The following is a 19,581-nucleotide window of genomic DNA, read 5'->3' as shown; positions in this document are numbered from 1 at the left end:
ACGTAAGAAAAACATAATCCAGTTTATGATTGACATGATAATTTCATTAGTTGTGTTTTTATCTATGCCCTTTTTAGAGAGAAATTTTCCATTTGTTTTAAATGCATAATTTTATTTATGAATGTTAAAAAAAAAGAATAAGAAATCTTATCAGCAATTACATTGATACTAATCTAGTTTGAAGATTTATTTCTTAAAAGTGTACATAAACTGCAGCTGTAGTCAATCAATATCATTAGCTGTAGTAGACGCCATTGAAGATTATAACTAAATGCCTTTCAAATTTGGTCTAAACATCTTTCAATGGCAGACTTCAATGTATGCGTCTTCTTTTATAGATTTTAATGTATGAATCGTCAGCTAAGTTAATAGTATCATTGATCATTTGTTAAATTATGTTTCACGGGATATGAATTTTATAAAAATTTTACTTATTCAAATGTACTATCATCTAGTGGATTTATTTAATAGGTTCTTGAGTGATGAGCGGTTGCGTCATCGAAGCAACAACAAAAAAAATGGTGTTACAAATTCGCGAAATTCAGAATTTAATATTTAAAATAAAATGGAATTTTATTATATACTTTCCTTTTTTTCCTTCAATCATTTTCCAAAACCCCCGGAGTGTATACTTCTTAATGTTGTTAAAAAGCCCGATTCGATTCGATTTTTAAAAACCGATTAAGATTAAAACCAAAATAATATAATGTAAGCTTAAAGTTTTGCTTATACAGATGGCAGATAGGGTTGGAAGGTTATTTGCCAAATCTCGAGGCTAACATAATAATTTGAATAAAATATAAATACTAATACTTCTAATCTAATTTAAAATTATTACAAATCAATACTTATATTTTAATATTTTTAACTATAGTAAGTGTTAAGATTCAATATATTTATTTTCGTAATAATACTTCCCGCATTTAAACTCAAATGGCCTTGGATAAGGCATACCCAAAAGCAAAATATTAGCTTATATCATATTTTTAAAGAAATTTGTGGGAAAAACCCTAGAATTGAAGATGTCTCAGGAAAATAGCTATTCTATACAGAAAAAAAATTATGTTCAATCTAACTACCAACATGGTGTCACCTACTTATTACATTAGGACATATTCATATATTATATTAAATTCGTTTAAAATAATAAAATCTATTTATTCTTATAGCAACTATTAAATCCTTATTCTTGTATCAACGATTATTATTAATAAAATATTCTAAATAATAAAAATTATATTCATAATTTAAATTTTAACAGACACCCAGATGATATCGATTTATTTCCTGCAGGTGTCTCTGAATTACCTACAAATAATATTGGCATTCTAGGTCCTACATTTTCGTGCATAGTCGGTTTACAATTCCATAATATGAGATTTGGTGATAGATTTTGGTATGAAAATTTTCCCAAACTCGGCATTATTGATAACCCATTTAAACCAGGTTTTTATAAAAATTATATTATTAATTTCAAATATTATTTGACTTTAAATTTTCTGGTCACAACAAAATAATATCCTAACAGAACAACTACAAGAAATCAGGAAAATAACTTTGAGCAAGATTACTTGTACCAATACAGATACTATCACAACCATACAACGAAATGTTTTTAGACAACCAAGTTTAAAGTATATTTTAGCATTTGATTCGATTTTATATATGTCGTATTGAGATATGAAATCTATGGTGAATTAAGAATTCCCCGATTTTAAATCATTTACTGAAGCTATTTTATAAATCCTATTTATTCTGAAACGTTATTCCAAAATGTGTAGAGTATTGACCCTATTAATTTCTGACTTTTTTCGCCATAAACCTTTGCGTATTTCTTAATTTATATGAAAAAAAATTTTAAAGTCCGCGGTAAAATCGTTTGAAATTCATGTGGGTACTCTTAAGAAATGCTGATATACATTTCCGGTCAAATCATAAAATTTAAAAATCGCGCTCCGCAAATGATTTAAAATAGGGAGAATCCGAATCCCCACGGATTCCATATCTCAATTAGAGATCTGCAAAGTTAGGCCCGGCCCGAGTCCGGCGTACGAGCTTCAGGCCGGGCTCGGGCCTATTTCTATTTAAAATAATCGGGTTCGGGCTAGGCCGGGCCTAATATTTTTAAAAAATTTCGGGCCGGGTCGGGTCGGACTTTAGAAATTTTATTAAATATATCTAAATTTATCAATTTTATATTGAATTTTTTATGTAAAATAAAAAAATTTTGATTTAATTTATTGAAACTAAACGCTATATAACATATGTCTTTTATTTTAAGTAATTATAAAAATTAATTTCTATATTTAAATAAATTCGGGCCTGGCCGGGTCGGTAAATTTTTTTAAAATAAATTTCAGATTCGGGCCGGGCCGGCAACACTTTTCAAAAAAAATTCGGATTCGGGCCGGGAACTCGGGCAGGCAAAACTTTTTAAAAAAATTTCGGATTTGGGCCGGCAAAACTTTTTAAAAAAAATTTCGGGTCGGGTCGGGCTTGAAAAATTAGGCCCGATGCAGATCACTAATCTCAATACATATACTAACCAAAAACAATTCGGGTTATTTATTTTATGCGATTAAGTTAGTAATATTAAATATACTTCTAACTGCGCATATAAACAAGAATTTGTTTTAAAAAAAATTGAATATGTCAAGAGTTACAGCATAAATAAAAATATCATTTTGATTCGTGTAATCACATGCTAATATGGGTCAAAATTTAGAAAAGTCCCTTTTAGATCTAATAACGAACTGAAGCCTTAACATTGTCTCGAACAATGTCTTGCGGTGCTTAGATTTAATTTTCCCGAACATTTTTTATTTATCAGGATGGAATGCTTTATTTGGCTTGTGTACCACATTATTATGAATATTCTCATATTTCTATATAATCTTAGACCCGTGGCCAAAAACAACTTTGACTATTTGATAAGGGTACAATCTTTATATTTCTTTGCGAAATAGTATCGTTTCTTCTTTTGGTTAACTGTTAATATATTTTTTTCCTTGGCCTATAAATTAAAAAGTATAGTTACGGTATAAAATAAACATTTTATAAAATTTAAGAAAGTCGTCCTATCTCCTAATTTTTGAGTCAAATAAACAATTTGTTGTAAACTTTATCCATGGATGTTGTCACATTTTGACGCCAATGCCAGCAAATATGATGGAATCAATAATTTGTTAATAATGTCTCTAATCGCTTATCTGGCCAGGTGGATTTTCTCGGTTATGGCTAAATTAATTCCTTCATGTAAATCAAGAATTTTCTCCTGGATAATAGGTTCAATTGCATTCCACGAGGCATTTGAGATTAGAAAAACTAAATGTTAACTATTTTTAGCAGATATTTAAAAGCGGGTGATCTTTCATTCACTCTGACATTTTATGACCATTTAAAACATGGGCTTCGAACAAGTACAGCAGTTTGGTTTTTAGTTAAAAATTTTATAAAGATTTTGCTCCATTTCGGTTTTTTTATGAAGAAATTTTATCAGTTAGGTTTAGAATTTATAACTGTTCTTTTCGGTTCATCCCGGTTTTCATAAATTTGATTTTTAAAAAAATTAATCATAAACCATATATATGTTAGCGTCAATGTGTTGATTTTATAACTTTAAATCATTTGTTTGAGCGCGTTTTTTTTTAAATTTAGAAATCTGCATATTTGGAATACCAACCTTGTGAATTGTAGACAATTTTGCTGTTAATCTTTGAGTCAATTATAATTCATATAAAAAATATGGAAAACTATAAATTATATTAAGTTTAAAAGTTCATGAAAATATTGTCTGAAATTCATATGGTGGGTATTAATTATGGCATACATTTTCGGTAAAATCAGATTTTTAAATTTTGAAAAACGGGCTCAAATAATGAACTGAAGCAGAAAAAGTAACAGACGTTAACCTATTCTTAGAGAATGATCTTTAGAATTTATATTTTTATAATTCTTTATTTAATTTAATCGTAAAAATTATTTCTTATCTAATTAACTAGTAATTTACCTGATCTCTATAAAATTGAGTATATAAAGTAAAAATTATAAACTTGGTATTGAATGATATGAAGATAATGGCGATTTAATTGTATAAACAATTTTAATCACGAATTTATTTATAACAGTTCAGTTATCTCTTTTTATATTCTCTTTATAACGGTTGGGTCACAATTCAGAAAATTATATCGATTAGTCCGGTTCGAAACCCTGTTTAAAACAATAACTAAACACGAAATTAGAAATAAAAACTCGCATGTAAAGATTGCTAATAAAATGTAAACCCGAAATTATTTTTTAGTTTGGGTAGTATATAATTATCATTGTTAGCGGATAAGATTTAAAGGTAAACGTTCAATTATAATAGTTTTTAGTTGATTTATGACCAACTTTTTTAAAATTTTGAAAGGTATGTTTGCTCGTAAAAATTACTCGAAAATATTACGAGCAAACAAATTTTTTGATTCGAATAATAAAATATTGAAAATATATTAGCCTCGTTACAGTTAATCTTCATTATATAGCGAAAGAAAAGGAAACCGTTTTTTCGATTATTTAAAATAAAAAAATGATGCAAAGATATACTCTAATTGCCTTTATTCCGGATATTTAATACAACACCCATGTAATTTTTTTCAACAGCAATATCAAAATGTTGGCATAGGCTACATCATAGGAGTGGGAGGCTAACCCTATTAAAATGTTCTACTAAATAGATCATACTATAAACATAAACTATTTCTTTCTAATTTACAGCCTCCATCGATATTTCTACAAGTCACCTCATCAGAATTCTAGTAAGAATCAGAATTGTCGATATATTAGCCTGATTGGTAAATTGATTGCAAAATACAGGGTGTTCACTTACATTTCAATATGAGTGCTGATATGATTTAACTAATTTCTTCTAAGATTGTTAATTATTATTATAACCTTAAATAAATTAAGGTATTAAAAAATGTCTTAAGCATGTTTGTAAAATACTATTCTGAAATAATCTTTAGGATTCATAGCTCTAAAATATAAAATAGTTAATTCCCTTTTGAACCGAAAGGAATTCTCCTAATTCTTTAAATTAAAGAAATAATCTACAATAGCCATTAAAAAGTTTCTCTATTATATTTGGTACCGTATTTATTTAGTTTTTGCTTCCTCCATAAAAATTCTATGCCAATCTTCTAAATGCCTATATCCCCTAAGCAAATGATGATAAAGACTCTGAAAACTAGTAATATATGAAATATAATTTTAATTATGCAATTGCACAATCCCCCCCCCTTCCTAACGTTAAAGGATAATGTTATGCATTAAGTGGACAGTTATATTTTAAAAAAGGGTTACTTGCATTTTGACGTCATTGTTTCCAGTAACCTTTTTGTCTATCGTGGTTGGATCAATTAATATGAAGTAAAGCCAAATTTTTGAAATATAATCAAGTCAAAAATGATTAATTGAAAAAATAAAACACTTGAAGCTTGCAAATTAAATCGTTTGTTATATTTCAAATATTTTAAATGAAAACGTCTTTTGACTTTAAAAAAAGAGAACATTGTCTGCTTTTTGCATTTCTTAAAAAAATACTGCTCAAGTTGAAAAGAAGAAACGTTTTTTTTAAATATAAGAGCTTAAAATGTTTAATTTGAGGTAAGAAAAACCCAACCTTACCTTTTGATATTTTTCCCATCTAGGCAATGGAGGTTTAAAAATTTTAATATCGTAGAAAAAAATGAGGACTATCACAAATTCATTGTCGTGACGTTATATAATCGATATTATTCATCAGAAGGCCTTTTTCTTACTTTACAACATTATGAAAATATTAATTTTTGTAATTTATTATCCGTAAATTAATAGGAATTAATTAAATATTCGTATTAGTTGTTTAATTCATATTTTCTTATTGCTAAGTTGAGAAGAGATATTATAATATTTTGGTATTTGTTGTAACACATTCTAAACATCAAAATTCGAAGGTTTCTTATATTAAAATTATTTATATTGAACTTGAAAAAAGGGAATTATGCCGATAATTATTTCTCACTGTCATTTAAATTTACTCTAAATATTTAAATCTAGAAAGTTGATCATATACCCATTATATAATTGTACTTTTAATTCGGTTCATTCATATTAATCTGCAAAATTTTAAAATTATAGCAATCCAGTGGTCAATTGTGGCGAAATACCTGATATTAATTTCAAATTATGGAAGGAAAATATACACAAATAGATGGAATTATAATAAACACTTGGACATAGTTTAGGGAAATGTACGTTACAGGAATACCAGTGAAAAAATATATATTTAAATTGTCCTTTTGTAATAAATAACAATTTGTAAATCGTTCAAATTCGACAATAATATATCATAAAAAACAAATACTTATATCAATACAATCTAGTTGTACTTTAAAATTCTTTTTGAGAATTCGAATAACTTTCATTCTGCACTAGGAAAGCAAGCGCTGTATATATTTAATTAAAACAAGCGCAATGCAATCACAATGCAAAGTGACAATTATAATATATTACTGTTTTTTTTTAAGGATATTTTTCCAAAACTTACGCCGATTTAAATTGCATCTCCATAATGCATTGGAATAGCATTGCGCTATATAGTATTGTCTTTTTGGATTAAACGCAATGCAACCACAATGCACGGTGGCAAGGATTTGAAATTGTATTGTAAGTGGGAATATCGAATTGTTGGTATAATTGAGATATTGAAGTTTTTTTTCGGCAAAGGATTCCTAAAGAATTTGGTCCAAATTGGATATTATCTTCTAAAATATATATATCTATTTTATAAAATAAATTTTAATTTTTTTTTAACGAATAAGTGAAATTTTAGTTTTTAGGATTAATTTTTGCCCCAATAAACCGTTAAGTCATCATGACGCATAGAATATAAAAAGGAATAATGAAACAAAATAACTATAATTAATTATGCGAAATTTTTCAATGGCAACAGCGGGCTAAAATTATTATTTTTTTATTAATTTTTATAGTTTTGAAACATTATTTTTATCATTTTATTTATTTATTTTTTGAAACATTTTAATTCAAATTCAAAAAGTTTTTGTAATAAGAAAAAGAATAAATAAATAAAATGTAAAAAGAATTTAAAATTTTTGCCCATTTCCTCCTTCATTAATACCCCCCCCCCCCTTCCAACAAAAAAAGCAAATCTCGCATAAATTTTGATTCTTTTTTTTTTGTAAGACCCCTCCATTTTTTCTTTTTGTTTGTATTTTTTTTTCGGGGATACAAAAATAAACAAAATTAAAAATAATAAAATAAAAAAATTTTTTCGTAATTGGGCATTATATCTGGCTTTCATTTTTTTTTTGCCTTTTTTTTCGCGCATAATGAAAAATAAATTTTGAATGTCAACGTACCGCACTTATTTTTTCGTATTAAATTTTTTTTCACGATTTTTACAAAAAAAATAATATTTTTTATTTTTATAAAAAGAAATTAATATTATTCTTTTAACAATGGGTTTTTGGGTAATTCTTTTTTAAATATATTTATTATCAAAAAATAAAAAACGAAATAATTTGAAAAATAAAAATTAATGCCTTTTTTTTATTTACGTCTGGATATTTTTTTGGGAGGAAAAAAAAAGAAAATAAATAATAATTTTATTTTTGGCGAAGCTATGTTTTATCGTTATTTTTTGCTTTTTATTATACAATTTTATTTTCTACATATTATTTTATAAAAGAAAATTATTGCCAATCTTAAAACTTGTTCCTCACCCCCCCCCCCCACTTTCCCTCATTTCTATTTTCCTTTTGACTTTGAGTAAATAAAAATAATTTAAGGCCCGTATAAGATTTTAACCAAAATAATATGTAAGGCCTCGAGATTTGACAAGATGTTTAAACATTTCAGCCATCTAAGATACAAAATCTCCACTTATATAATTGTATTTTGGTCATAATATCGGGTTTTAACATTATTAGTTAGAATGGAAGGGAATCAAGAAGACATGTAGATCAAAAATTGCTTATGTCAGACATTTTTATAACTATTATACTCACGTATTACGAATTAAGAAATGTCAAAATAAAAATATAAAATATCTCCTTAAGGTAAAAAAGAAAAATTTGATCATGATTTTAGCATATGTTTATTTATTTAACAAAAAAAATAGGAAATGGAAGAAAATTATTATATTAAAAAAAATGAAATGATTACATTATACCTTATTATTTTGATTGTCGCATTTTAGGCCCCTACAAAAATGATTATTTACAAACATGCAAAATTTTTGGAAACGAAAAAAATTTTTCAAATTCAGATTTGCATAAAAACTAAAATATTCAAATTTTTTTGTTTTAAATATTTATTTTTATTTTAAAAAAATCGGTTGGTTTTTTTTCGTATCCCATTTTTCAATGCTGAAATTTTTGGTTTTATGGTTTTGTAATAATAATAATTTTCTTTTTTTTATTTATATAATTTTAAATCAATATCATTAATTTTTGAATGTGAATATATAAACAGACGACAAAATATTTTGCAATGTTTTTAAATCGATTATTAGCAGAAACCTATCAATTATTATTTGGAAAAATTAATTTTTATATTTTAGAGTAAATTGGATTTCCCAGATCTCAAATGTATAATGTATTTAGAATAGCAAAAATATTTGTTGTAAGACAATTATGTCATTTGGGAGCAAGGCGCTCTGAGTAACTTATAATCAATAATTTTGGCCAAATTTGATTATTTTTATAGTTTTATTTAAACCAGGTAATTTGTTGGGAGAGTAATTTTACAACTAAATTTTGTTTTTTAAAAATAAAATATTGCTTAAAAAACGCTTAAATTTTTATTTGACAATTGTGATATTTATGTATTTTTGTCTAGGACATCAGTGATTCATTATTTTTCATCCCTCAAATACATTGTGATAATTTATATTTGGAGTTATAAATATTTTAGCAACAAATTTCGCCATTTGTAAATTAATTTGCATATTACTATAATGAGAATTGTTGAAATAAATCTCCTGGACCAAAATACCCCAATTATATTTTACACAATTTACTAATTTTTTAAATAATTTAAATTTTTTTAAAAAAAATTGAGCTGTTTTTGACCAGTTTCTATTTGTCCGAAATACTTTTATTCGGGTCCATATGTCTAGGGCATTTATATCCGTGATTCCAGAAAAAGAGATATCACCAAAAATAGCCATAAACATGGAATAGTTCTGATGACTGATACATTAAAATAGTGTTGTTAAAATGCTCGATTTGAGCAGATTTTTAAAAATGGCTATTTGAATGTTTATCAAGAAAATATTATGCAAGCCTAAACATTTTGCTCACATATGGCTCAAATGTTCGGACATCTGATAGCGGAATCTGGAGGCTTAGGTAATATCACTCTGGCTAAAATATTAAATATAAAGCTCAAATTAAGCCGTTTAACAACACTATCTAAAACACAATACTACAATATTGAGTTATCTACCTTTTTATTAAACCCTTCTTATTAAATATATATATTGTATATTAACTCTACCCCCGTATTAGTGTTGAACGGCTTTTCTATGAGCAAAATATTCAGGCTTGCTGAATGAAATACTGAGTTGCCGTTTTTAAAAATCGGCCCAAAAATAACACTACCCCGTATCCATGCTTGTTAGCTACCATTTTTCTAATCTTTAGCCAACCTCTCTTGCTGGGTAATTTCAAAGAAGGAGGTCCCAAAAAATATTTCTCCCAATGTGAGTCGAATCACCACCCTTCATTTTTCACTTTATATCTTTCAGCCCACTGGCACTCGTCATTTAAAAAAAACACTTTTTTTATGTTATATATACATTTATTAATTGTTTACGAAAAGACAACTAATTTTCATTAACAAATTTTATTTTGCAGTTCTCAGAATATATATTGACATCACCCCAATTACTTCGCGTATTTTCGCTTTTCTTATAACGAGGCAGTCATTATTAACGACTGCTCACCAAAATATATTTTTTTAGTAAAGATTGATACCTATGTGTGAAAGAAAATAATATGTATTTTTCCAAACTCCCCCCTTCCTTCTTATTTCCTAAAAATTTAGATATTTTTGTCCAGTTTCTTTTTAGTCCCAGGTATTTTTGCCCCAGGGAATTTTTTTGTTCCAATGTCTTTTTGTAGGGGGTACTTTTGGGCTCAGGACAACTTTTGACCGATTACCAAAATATTTATTAAAATTTCGGTATTGACCGAGGTGGTATTTTTGTCCAGTATTTTTTTTGCCCCGAAATTTTTATAGCACCCAGCATGTTAGACTTGTGTGTGATATTACATAAAAATAAAAACGGTTAAGTATTGTATTCTAGAATTTTCGGTAGCTCTATTAAATTTATCTAGGAATAAACATTCCAAATTTTTTTTATTTTGATTGGGTAATTTTTAAGAATGAGCATTTTCGTGACTGATCAGGGCCTGTGAAATCCCACTAAAGTGTTTGCGCAAGTTTTTTTTAAACAAAAAAATTCCCATTTAATTTTGATTTAGTGTTGTTAAACCCCGATTTGGGTCGATTTTCAAAAAACGTCCCAATCAAAATTTTAGCTAAAATAATATTATCTAAGTCTGCAGATTTTTCCCCTAATGACAGCAGAAATTTGCTAAATCTCGTGTGCATAATAATATTTTGGCTAAAATCTTAATCGAGCGGTTTTAAAAAATCGACTCAAATCGTCGTTTAACGACACTAATTTTGATCAATAATTATTAATATTAAAAAATTTCGGTTTTAATATTCAATTAACTTTTTTGTACCTAATATTTAAAGTTTTTTTTTTGCATAAGTAACCATCATTTTCAGCATTTTTTAATCTTATTCTAATAAATTTAAATAAATAAATATTTTACCAAAAGGATGAATAGAAATGGAGATATTATTCGTTTTAAATAGGGGTTTATTAAACCCCATTGGAGCATTTACGTTATTTTTTTCACCGGAATAATGAAGAGTTTAAAAGCCCCAAAGTGGTGTAATAGGTAAGAAAGATACAACTTTAATTCATATTAACTATCCCGTGTTTATGCATTCGATTCCGGGTTCATTTTTCAGGCTGCCCTTTTCTAAAACCAACCGGCACTGAGAGATTTAGCTAGCCAGCAAGTAAAAGTGTGTAGGGTTTATATATATTTTTAAAAAGGTTTCAATAATATATAAACATAATATTGCTTATTATGGGTAAGAAGCTAGGTTAAAGCTTCTTAACTATCCCATGTTTGTGCCTTCCCTTTACGCCGAGGCCCGTTTTTTAGGAGCCATTTTTTGTGAGGTAAGCCCCGCCAGTAGTTCGAGGAGGGCTGGAGAGAGAAAGCAGCTAGCCAACACTGGTACGAGAGTAGGATTATATATTTGAAAATGGTTTAATAAAATTTATCTCTTTATTCTATTTGTTATTGGAACACCTAATGGTGCAGCGTCTAATTGCTTATAAATTTAAGGGGGTAGGGGTAGGCATCTCAGAGGAATAGGGGGTAGATGGTAGGCATCAAAGGGAGTAGGAGGAGAATTTAAGGTAGGTAGGCTAAATTTATTGGAGGGTTACGAATTAAAATTTAAGAAGAAATATTGTGAAATAAATTGCTGTTAAAATTGATTTAGTAATTTTATTATAGGCCTATTTAATATATACATACATAGATTGCTAAACATCGATCAAATTCTTATATTTTAATACAAGCGTAGCCATTGAATAATTTATAAAAAAAAATTATTTCTGAATAATTTTATGCTATATTTTTAAATGTAATTAAAAATGGAGATGTATACATTTTATAAGCAACCTTAAATCCATGCCAAAGAATGCACTATAATAATAAATTCCTCGTAAATGAGTAGAAAGTTTTTAATTTATATTCTAAAAAATAATGTATTGAGCTTGAAACAGCGCATCGTTAGTGGATGGCCTTTACCAAGGTTAGGGCGTGTTCCGTGATTGCTTCGCATATGACCATATGGGCGCTCTCATGCACCCTTTTAATGATCAATTTTTCAACTTGATTTCGTTTTAAAATTGGCTCAAATCGAGTCGTTTAACAATATTAGGTTAGAGGCTAGGTTAACATATCTGAGCTATTCCGGATTTATACGTTTGTTTCCATGCGAGACTCATTTTAGGAATCTCTTTTTCTAAAGAAAAACCCGTGGTTAACTAAGGGTTAGAGAGATGGCAATTGAGCAAAATCTTTAGGCTTGTATAATATTTTTCCGGATAAAATATTGAGTTAGCCATTTTTGAAAATCGGCTCAAATCGGGCGATTTAATAGGAATAGATTACATGATGTTTTATTTGAAATTCTTATTATATTAAACAATTCATTATTTTCATTTTTCAATATGATTTATTTAAAACAAATTTGATGTTTGCTTTATTTTTACTCAATATTATTTATAACTATATTATTCTGCGTCTAAAATATAATTCAGAAATGCAATAATTAAGCTCAAATTTATATCATACAATATTCTATAAAACTGTGCAATTAATGAAATTTGCAATTTTAACATAATTTTGGTGATATGCTGCTGCAATAAATATAGTATGTGTAATGTTTATATTACCATTAAACCTACCGAACGTCCTGCTAAATAAATTTCTCTCCCGCGAAAAAACGGTGAAATTAAGATAATTAAAAAATCCCGCTAAATAATCATAAATCTTAAAATTTCATAATATCTCTAGTTTATTCATGGAATTTAATAAAAAAAAATTAATATAAAAAATAGGTGTAAATTTTATTCATATTTTATCAATTTTCATTATTTTCCTGCGAAATTTTGAAAAGAACAACTTTAGAAATATTAAGATTGTATATTTAAATCATGCAAACTCTTCAAGTTCAAGAGCAAAAAAAACATGTATATTTTATGTTCATTATATATAATATAATTTTTTATATCTATTTTAACAATGTACACATTTTAATTTGCTTTAATGATCTAAAATATATTAAAAAAGTTGTAATAAATGCGAAAGGTAAGATTTTATTATATTTTAGCATAAGGTTCTTTTAACATTAACCAAAATAGCACTAATAAATAATTTAAAACTTATTTTATTAATATAAAGGTTATGTTTAAATATGAAAATTCTTTAAAAAATTAAATTTATGTATAAAATGAGAATTTTTCTAAACCCAAAATATATGTATGTATAATTGTATAATTGCTCAGATTTAAATATAAACCTTGCTAATGCTATATTTTTTTGTAAAATAGAAACACTAAGAAAATTTAAAAAAAAGCTGCAAATATGTTAAAGATTGGGAAAGGGGGTAACTAGGATTTTTAAAAACGACCAATAAACATTTTAGGCAAATATATACTAGGGATTTTCTTCATAGATGGCAGAAAGGTTTGGATCTCTATTTTCAACTTAAAAATATAGATATCGATGAATATGTTTGCAGAGTTTGTTATACTTTCAAAATTCGTAAAAACGAAGAATTTATCATTTTTATCTCAAAAAAATTGAAATTTTTTTTAACTTCTAATCAACCTTTAAATTTAGAAAAAAAATTGTAATTACGTATTTTCGATTTCTCATTCAAATGTGGCCTAGGAGAGAATATTTAGTTTAATAAACAAATAATGGTGAACAAAATCGTTCTTTGCTCTCATTTGATCTTTTAGAAGCGGAATTTAATGATAAAAGCAAAATTTTCACATGAATTGTCAAGAATTCTCAAAAATTTCTATAAGGATAAAAATATTTTAAATAAAAAGTAGAGATTTCCGTTTAATTTATTTTATATTTTGATTTTATGGATATGAAAAATGTTGAAATAAAGATTGATAAATTTATAATTTAATAAAATAAATTCTCCAACACTCATAAAATTTAATTGCGTTTATTCCGCATAATCACGCTATTTAAATTTTTTTTGAATATTTTAATCAATGAAAGTTCCCGCGAACTCTGAAGATTCACATATTTTTTTAAAAGTTTAACTGATAAAATTAAATCACATGTGAATTTGGATATATAGTTTAATTTTTTTTATCTAAAATTACAATTAGATATAATCTGAATATAATAATACGCCATCTAGGGATTACATTTTAATAATATTTTAAAAACAGTTTTTATTTTAAAGAAGAGATATATATATATATGTTAATTATCTTAAGATATAAATCTTTTTCGTTATCTCAATTAGATTAACTTATTAGCCGGCTATATATATTTTAAAGAAATCACGATAATTTTCGCTTTCCTTCCCCATTCTTAGTAATATTCCTTAGATTATAGGATGTAAGAACTATTAGTCCAATTTATAAAACATGGAATATATGGTTCCACTGGCAGAATTCCAACATCTAATAATTTTAAACAAAGGTTTATATCTTATTAAATTTTTAATTATAGCAAAATCTTTCGTATGAAAATAATATTATTCACACTATCCCTTTTTTTTTCTTTATTTACACATTCTCTTTTAAAACAATAATAAACAAAAAATGTTATTAATTTATCAAAATACATAACACTCTAAATAAATCACTATATATATCCCTCTCTCATATAATCATGATTACAACAATATATATATATATTTTAGTTTAATTTATCGAGAAGCTAATATATTATATAGTATATTTTTTAATTGGCACTAGCGGTGTCGCTTAACTACTATTATCCACTGGCTCTATAATTCCCTCCTGTACCCATCTGTCTAACTTCTTTTCAATATCAATCATCCCGCCATTCAAAAGAAAGGCGACGAGTTTGAAATACTTAGGTATCGAATTATCTCTCAATTTTATATTCACCTTAAAATTATTTAATGTACCCAGTTCCTTTATAAAAATCTCATTGTATCGTATCAATAATTCCTCCATCTCTTGTATATATTTAACTTTCAACACTTTATTGATTCCTTCACCATATTTTTGTAACTTGTTGCTATTACCTTAGTTGCGTTTTTATTTATCCAAACCTTATTCCCATTTACAATATCTTCTTCATTATCCCCTCTTTGAACCACTCTCATATTTATATTATCATTATTTCTGGTATTCTCCCTCAGTATCCTTATTATTATCGGTTTTGATATTATCTTAATTTTTGGTAATGTCTCCCTCATTATGGTTCTTTTGTATTATCGTCATTAATCCTTTGTAATTGTTCACCATACATCCCTTTTATTCTCTCATCTATATTTAATAATTTTTCTTCGCCGATTGTCCTGAGAATAAGCTATCCTATCATTTAACATCTCCATGTCAAAAGTTTCATTATCAGGTATATTAAAATTATTATTATTAAATACCCTCTTCAATATTGAACATACAAAATCTTTCATTACTTTTATACCCTTATTACTAATTTTAACCTCATCCTCTACCATACCATTAATTCTCTTCATATTATAAGGATTTTCTAGTTTATCATTAAGTATCTTCTTATTTGATTTAATAATAATGTCTCTCATATTACCCCGATTATTATCTCCCTTATACAATGTAAGTGCACGCGTATATCTCTGGAAACCATTAATATTAAAACCCTCAAAATTCATTTTATTTATTTCATTAATTTTATATTTCCTCCATATTAATACGATTTTTAACATGATCATTGTCAACATATTTCTTCCCAATAATATAATTATTATTTCCCTCTTCCCAGGGTTGGGCAGTATCGCGGATATTTGTATCTAATATACAAGATTATCTTGTATCTTTTTTAAAATTTTGGAAAATATCTTGTATCCAGTATCTAAGATACATATTATTTAAAAGTATTTGTATCTTAACCAACTTTGTATTCAAAAAGATACAGATACTTTAAAAAAAATTTATATTGGTTAATTTAAATAGTATTAAAATTTAAAATGATATTGTTTTAAGATTTAAATGAAAAATTTAATCAAAATTTAGATGATAATTTTTGATATATGACGTTGGTCGTCATATAGCAATTTGCTAACAATTAAAACTACCATATTTGAATCTTTTTATATCTGTCTATTTTAAAATTATGGAAGAAGAAAATAGAATAATATGTTTATCTTCGTCTTCAGATGATTCTTCAACCGAAAATTATAACAATAAATTTAAACTAAGCATACTTAATGGCAAATTTTTTGAAGTACTTCAAGATGATCATAATAAAGAAATTCAACGTGACTTTGGTATTGACGAAAAAGTTATAGCAACTGTTACAGATAACGGCTCTAACTTTAAGAAAGCTTTCAAGGAGTTTGGATTTTCTATGGAAGCTGTAGAGAATGACTTTGACATCAATGATGATGAAGGTATAGAATTCGAAATCATTGAAAGTATTATTTAATACTTCTTTAATACTTCTTTAAAATTTATTATGATATTGTAAATTTTGTAAAAATTTTTATTCAAATAAAATTATTTATTTGTTTATTTAAGGGTCTAAAGAAGCCTCAATAACATTACCTCAACACATTCGTTGTTTGTGCCATACGATAAAATTGCCACAACAGATGTCGAGAGAGCTATTAAGGATTCTCCTAACATTTCTAAAATTCATCATCCTGCAATAGCTAAATGTACTAAGCTATGGAATGCAAATAATAGGCCTAAAACTGCAGAACTTATCAAAGCAGTTTTAGGAAAACAATTAGTTACACCTTGTTGCACTAGATGGAATAGTTTGTATGATAGTCTTCATAGTTTATTAAAATTTAAAGGCGAACTTCCTAAATTATGTCAAAAATTAGAATTTCCTAAATTAAGAGATATTGAAATTCAATATTTAGAAGAATATTGCAATATAATGGCCCCATTGGCTATAGCGATTGACAAAATACAGAGTGAAATCAACTGCTATTATGGAGAATCAGCTCCAATTTTAAATGTCGTTAAAATAAAATTACAAATTTAATTCAAACCAATCTACAATTTTGCAAACCATTAGCTGTTGCCATAGAAAATTATTTAAATAAAAGATTTAAAAATATATATGATTTTGATAACAATGTTAAAAGTGCATTTTTGGCAACTATTTCTCATCCCTATTTTAAAAATCGTTGGATTGATGGTGAAAAAGAAAAAAAATATCTTCAGGATTTGTTATTATATGAAGTTTTAATTGTTTTTAAAAATAATATTGAAATTAATACTTCAACAAAATCTTCAATTGATGAAGATGATTGATTACTTTTGCCTTAAAAGTACCACATCCAATTCTAATAATTCAATAAATGATATTGAAATAGAGGTACTAAATTATATGAAAGATGACATGCGGAGTATAAATATGTTAAATAGTTATAAATATATAAAAGAAATATTTATTAAATATAACACAATATTACCCTCCTCAGCCCCCGTTGAAAGATTATTTAGCTTTGCTAATATGGTTAATAGATCAAATCGTCAAAGATTGAACGATAAATCATTTGAAAAATTAATAATATTAAAAAATAATGCTGATTTATGATACTGATTTATGATGCTGATTTATTATTATTTACTAATTATATAATTATTAAATGGAATATCGCATTATCTTTTATAATAAATTTGTTATTTTCAACAATTTATTTTAAATATTTTTTTATAAATTTATATTATAGATAAGAAATAAAGCTTTATACATTTTGATTTTGACTATTTAAAGTTTTTTAAAAAAGTATCTGGTATCTTAGATACTTTTTTTTAAAAAAATACAAGTATCTTGTATCTTATATCTTATTAAAATTTTTCTAAAGTATCTAGTAACTTGTATCTTAAATACAAAATTTTACAAAGTATCTGTATCTGTATCCGAATACAATTTTCTGAAAATTTGCCCAACCCTGTCTCTTCCTCCCTGCTCATCTTTACTTTTTTGTACCTTAAATAAATTCCTTCATGTATTACGGGGTCCTAACACCTTAATATTATCCCACCCTATTATCGGTTCAGTCTTCTGAGTAGTCAACCATAATTAAATACTGCTATTAATGTCTGGTAATTCTATTACATCAAATCCCAAAATTACTATTGTCACCTTTATCCTTTCCTTTCTAAATATATGCCCCTGTCAAATCTTCTTAAATTGCTTGATACTCATGACACTTATTACTAAACCCATATCTAACAAAAATTTAACTCTCTATATCCTAGTAACACGAATTCAACTCTAGGACACTTATCCTCTAGCTCCTCAAAATCTATCTTGTTTATTTCATATTACAATTATTTAAATTTATATTATATCACAAAATTTTTAATTATTACTAATGCACTAATTTTGTTATTAATTATTAACAATTTATTATCTATATAATTACTTAATAATCAATAACTATTAATTTTATTTTCTAGTCATTTATTCATATTTACAAAACTTTTATCTTCAAAATATCCAAATTTATTACACTTATTGCATTCTATGGCTGTATAATTCCAATATTAAACAAAACATGTTATTAATTTATTAAATACATAACATTCTCTAACAATCACTATATCCCTCTCTCAAATAATTATGATTACAACGATATGTATATATTTTAGTTTACATCGAGAAGCTAATATATTATATAATATATAATTTTTTTAATTTTAATATCATGCTACAAAATAAATTTTTATAGCCAATTTTATTACGAACGATATATATTATATATAATAGAGATCTGCAAAAGTAGGCCCGGCCCGGCAATCGGATTCAGGCCGGGTGGCGCCTAATATTTTAAAATAAAATTCGGGCCGGGTTGCGACAGGACTTGGGAAATTTTTTTAAATATATTTAAATTTATCTAGTATTGAATTTTTTATGTAAAATAAAAATATTTATTTATAGAACTAGAAGCCATATATATAACATATGTCTTTTATTTTGAGTAATTATAAAAATTAGTTTCTATATTTAAATAAGTTTGGGCCTGGCCGGGCCGGTTCTTCTAAAAAAATTCGGGTTCGGGCCGGGCAGGCAAAACTCTTTTTAAAAAAAAATTCGAGCCTAGCCGGGTTTGAAAAATTAGGCCCGATGCAGATCACTAATATCTAATATATATTCCAAATTTCTAAAATAAGAATAATATTGTGTTATTATAATCTATTGTTATGAGTAAAAAAAAGGGTGTGGGATGGGGTGAATAAAGATTTGTTTTTTATAAGGAAGAATACTAATCATAAGGGTGAATGAATAAAAATGTAATTTGCCTTAAGAATGGCTATTGCTATCCTTTGTCTTAATTTAACGCTTTCACAAGGTTCCCATAATTTTTCCTGATTTCACGGTCTATGTTTTTAAGGAAATTCTTAACCAAATCCCCATATGTTGTTAAAGTGGACTTAATTATTGGTATGTAAATGTAATCGAATCTGCAATAGAAAAATGGTGTGAATGATAAATTAGAAAAGTAAAAGGTTATCTTCCATTTAGATAATATTAATATATTAATTATATAGTGTTGTTAAAAGTTACTTTTGAAATTCACTACAGTTACCAGTTCCATTCTTAAAAGGGTAACGAGTTATAGTTATATTCCAAAAGTAACGAATTTCTTATAAGTTACTTCATAAATCATTTAGATAACGCATAATTTTTAATGTAATATAAAAAAAACACGATTTTA

At 26.4% G+C, this 19,581-nt stretch overlaps 1 protein-coding gene across 1 annotated transcript in view; it reads left to right on the top strand.

Annotated features, from left to right (window-relative positions):
• LOC135924022 (uncharacterized) overlaps positions 1-16,554 on the top strand; it is a 47,939-nt gene extending 31,385 nt beyond the window's left edge. The window contains exons 27-30 of the mRNA XM_065459070.1: positions 1,262-1,446; positions 1,529-1,634; positions 16,103-16,317; positions 16,421-16,554. Coding sequence (XP_065315142.1) covers positions 1,262-1,446; positions 1,529-1,634; positions 16,103-16,317; positions 16,421-16,554 — 640 coding nt within the window. The remainder of the gene's footprint in view (positions 1-1,261; positions 1,447-1,528; positions 1,635-16,102; positions 16,318-16,420) is intronic.
• The last annotated feature ends 3,027 nt before the right edge of the window (positions 16,555-19,581 follow it).

The sequence above is a fragment of the Gordionus sp. m RMFG-2023 genome, chromosome 2, assembly GCF_954871325.1.
Source record: "Gordionus sp. m RMFG-2023 chromosome 2, tfGorSpeb1-WG-v2, whole genome shotgun sequence".
Lineage (NCBI taxonomy): Eukaryota > Metazoa > Nematomorpha > Gordioida > Chordodea > Parachordodidae > Gordionus > Gordionus sp. m RMFG-2023.
This window is presented reverse-complemented; position numbering and strand designations above follow the sequence as displayed.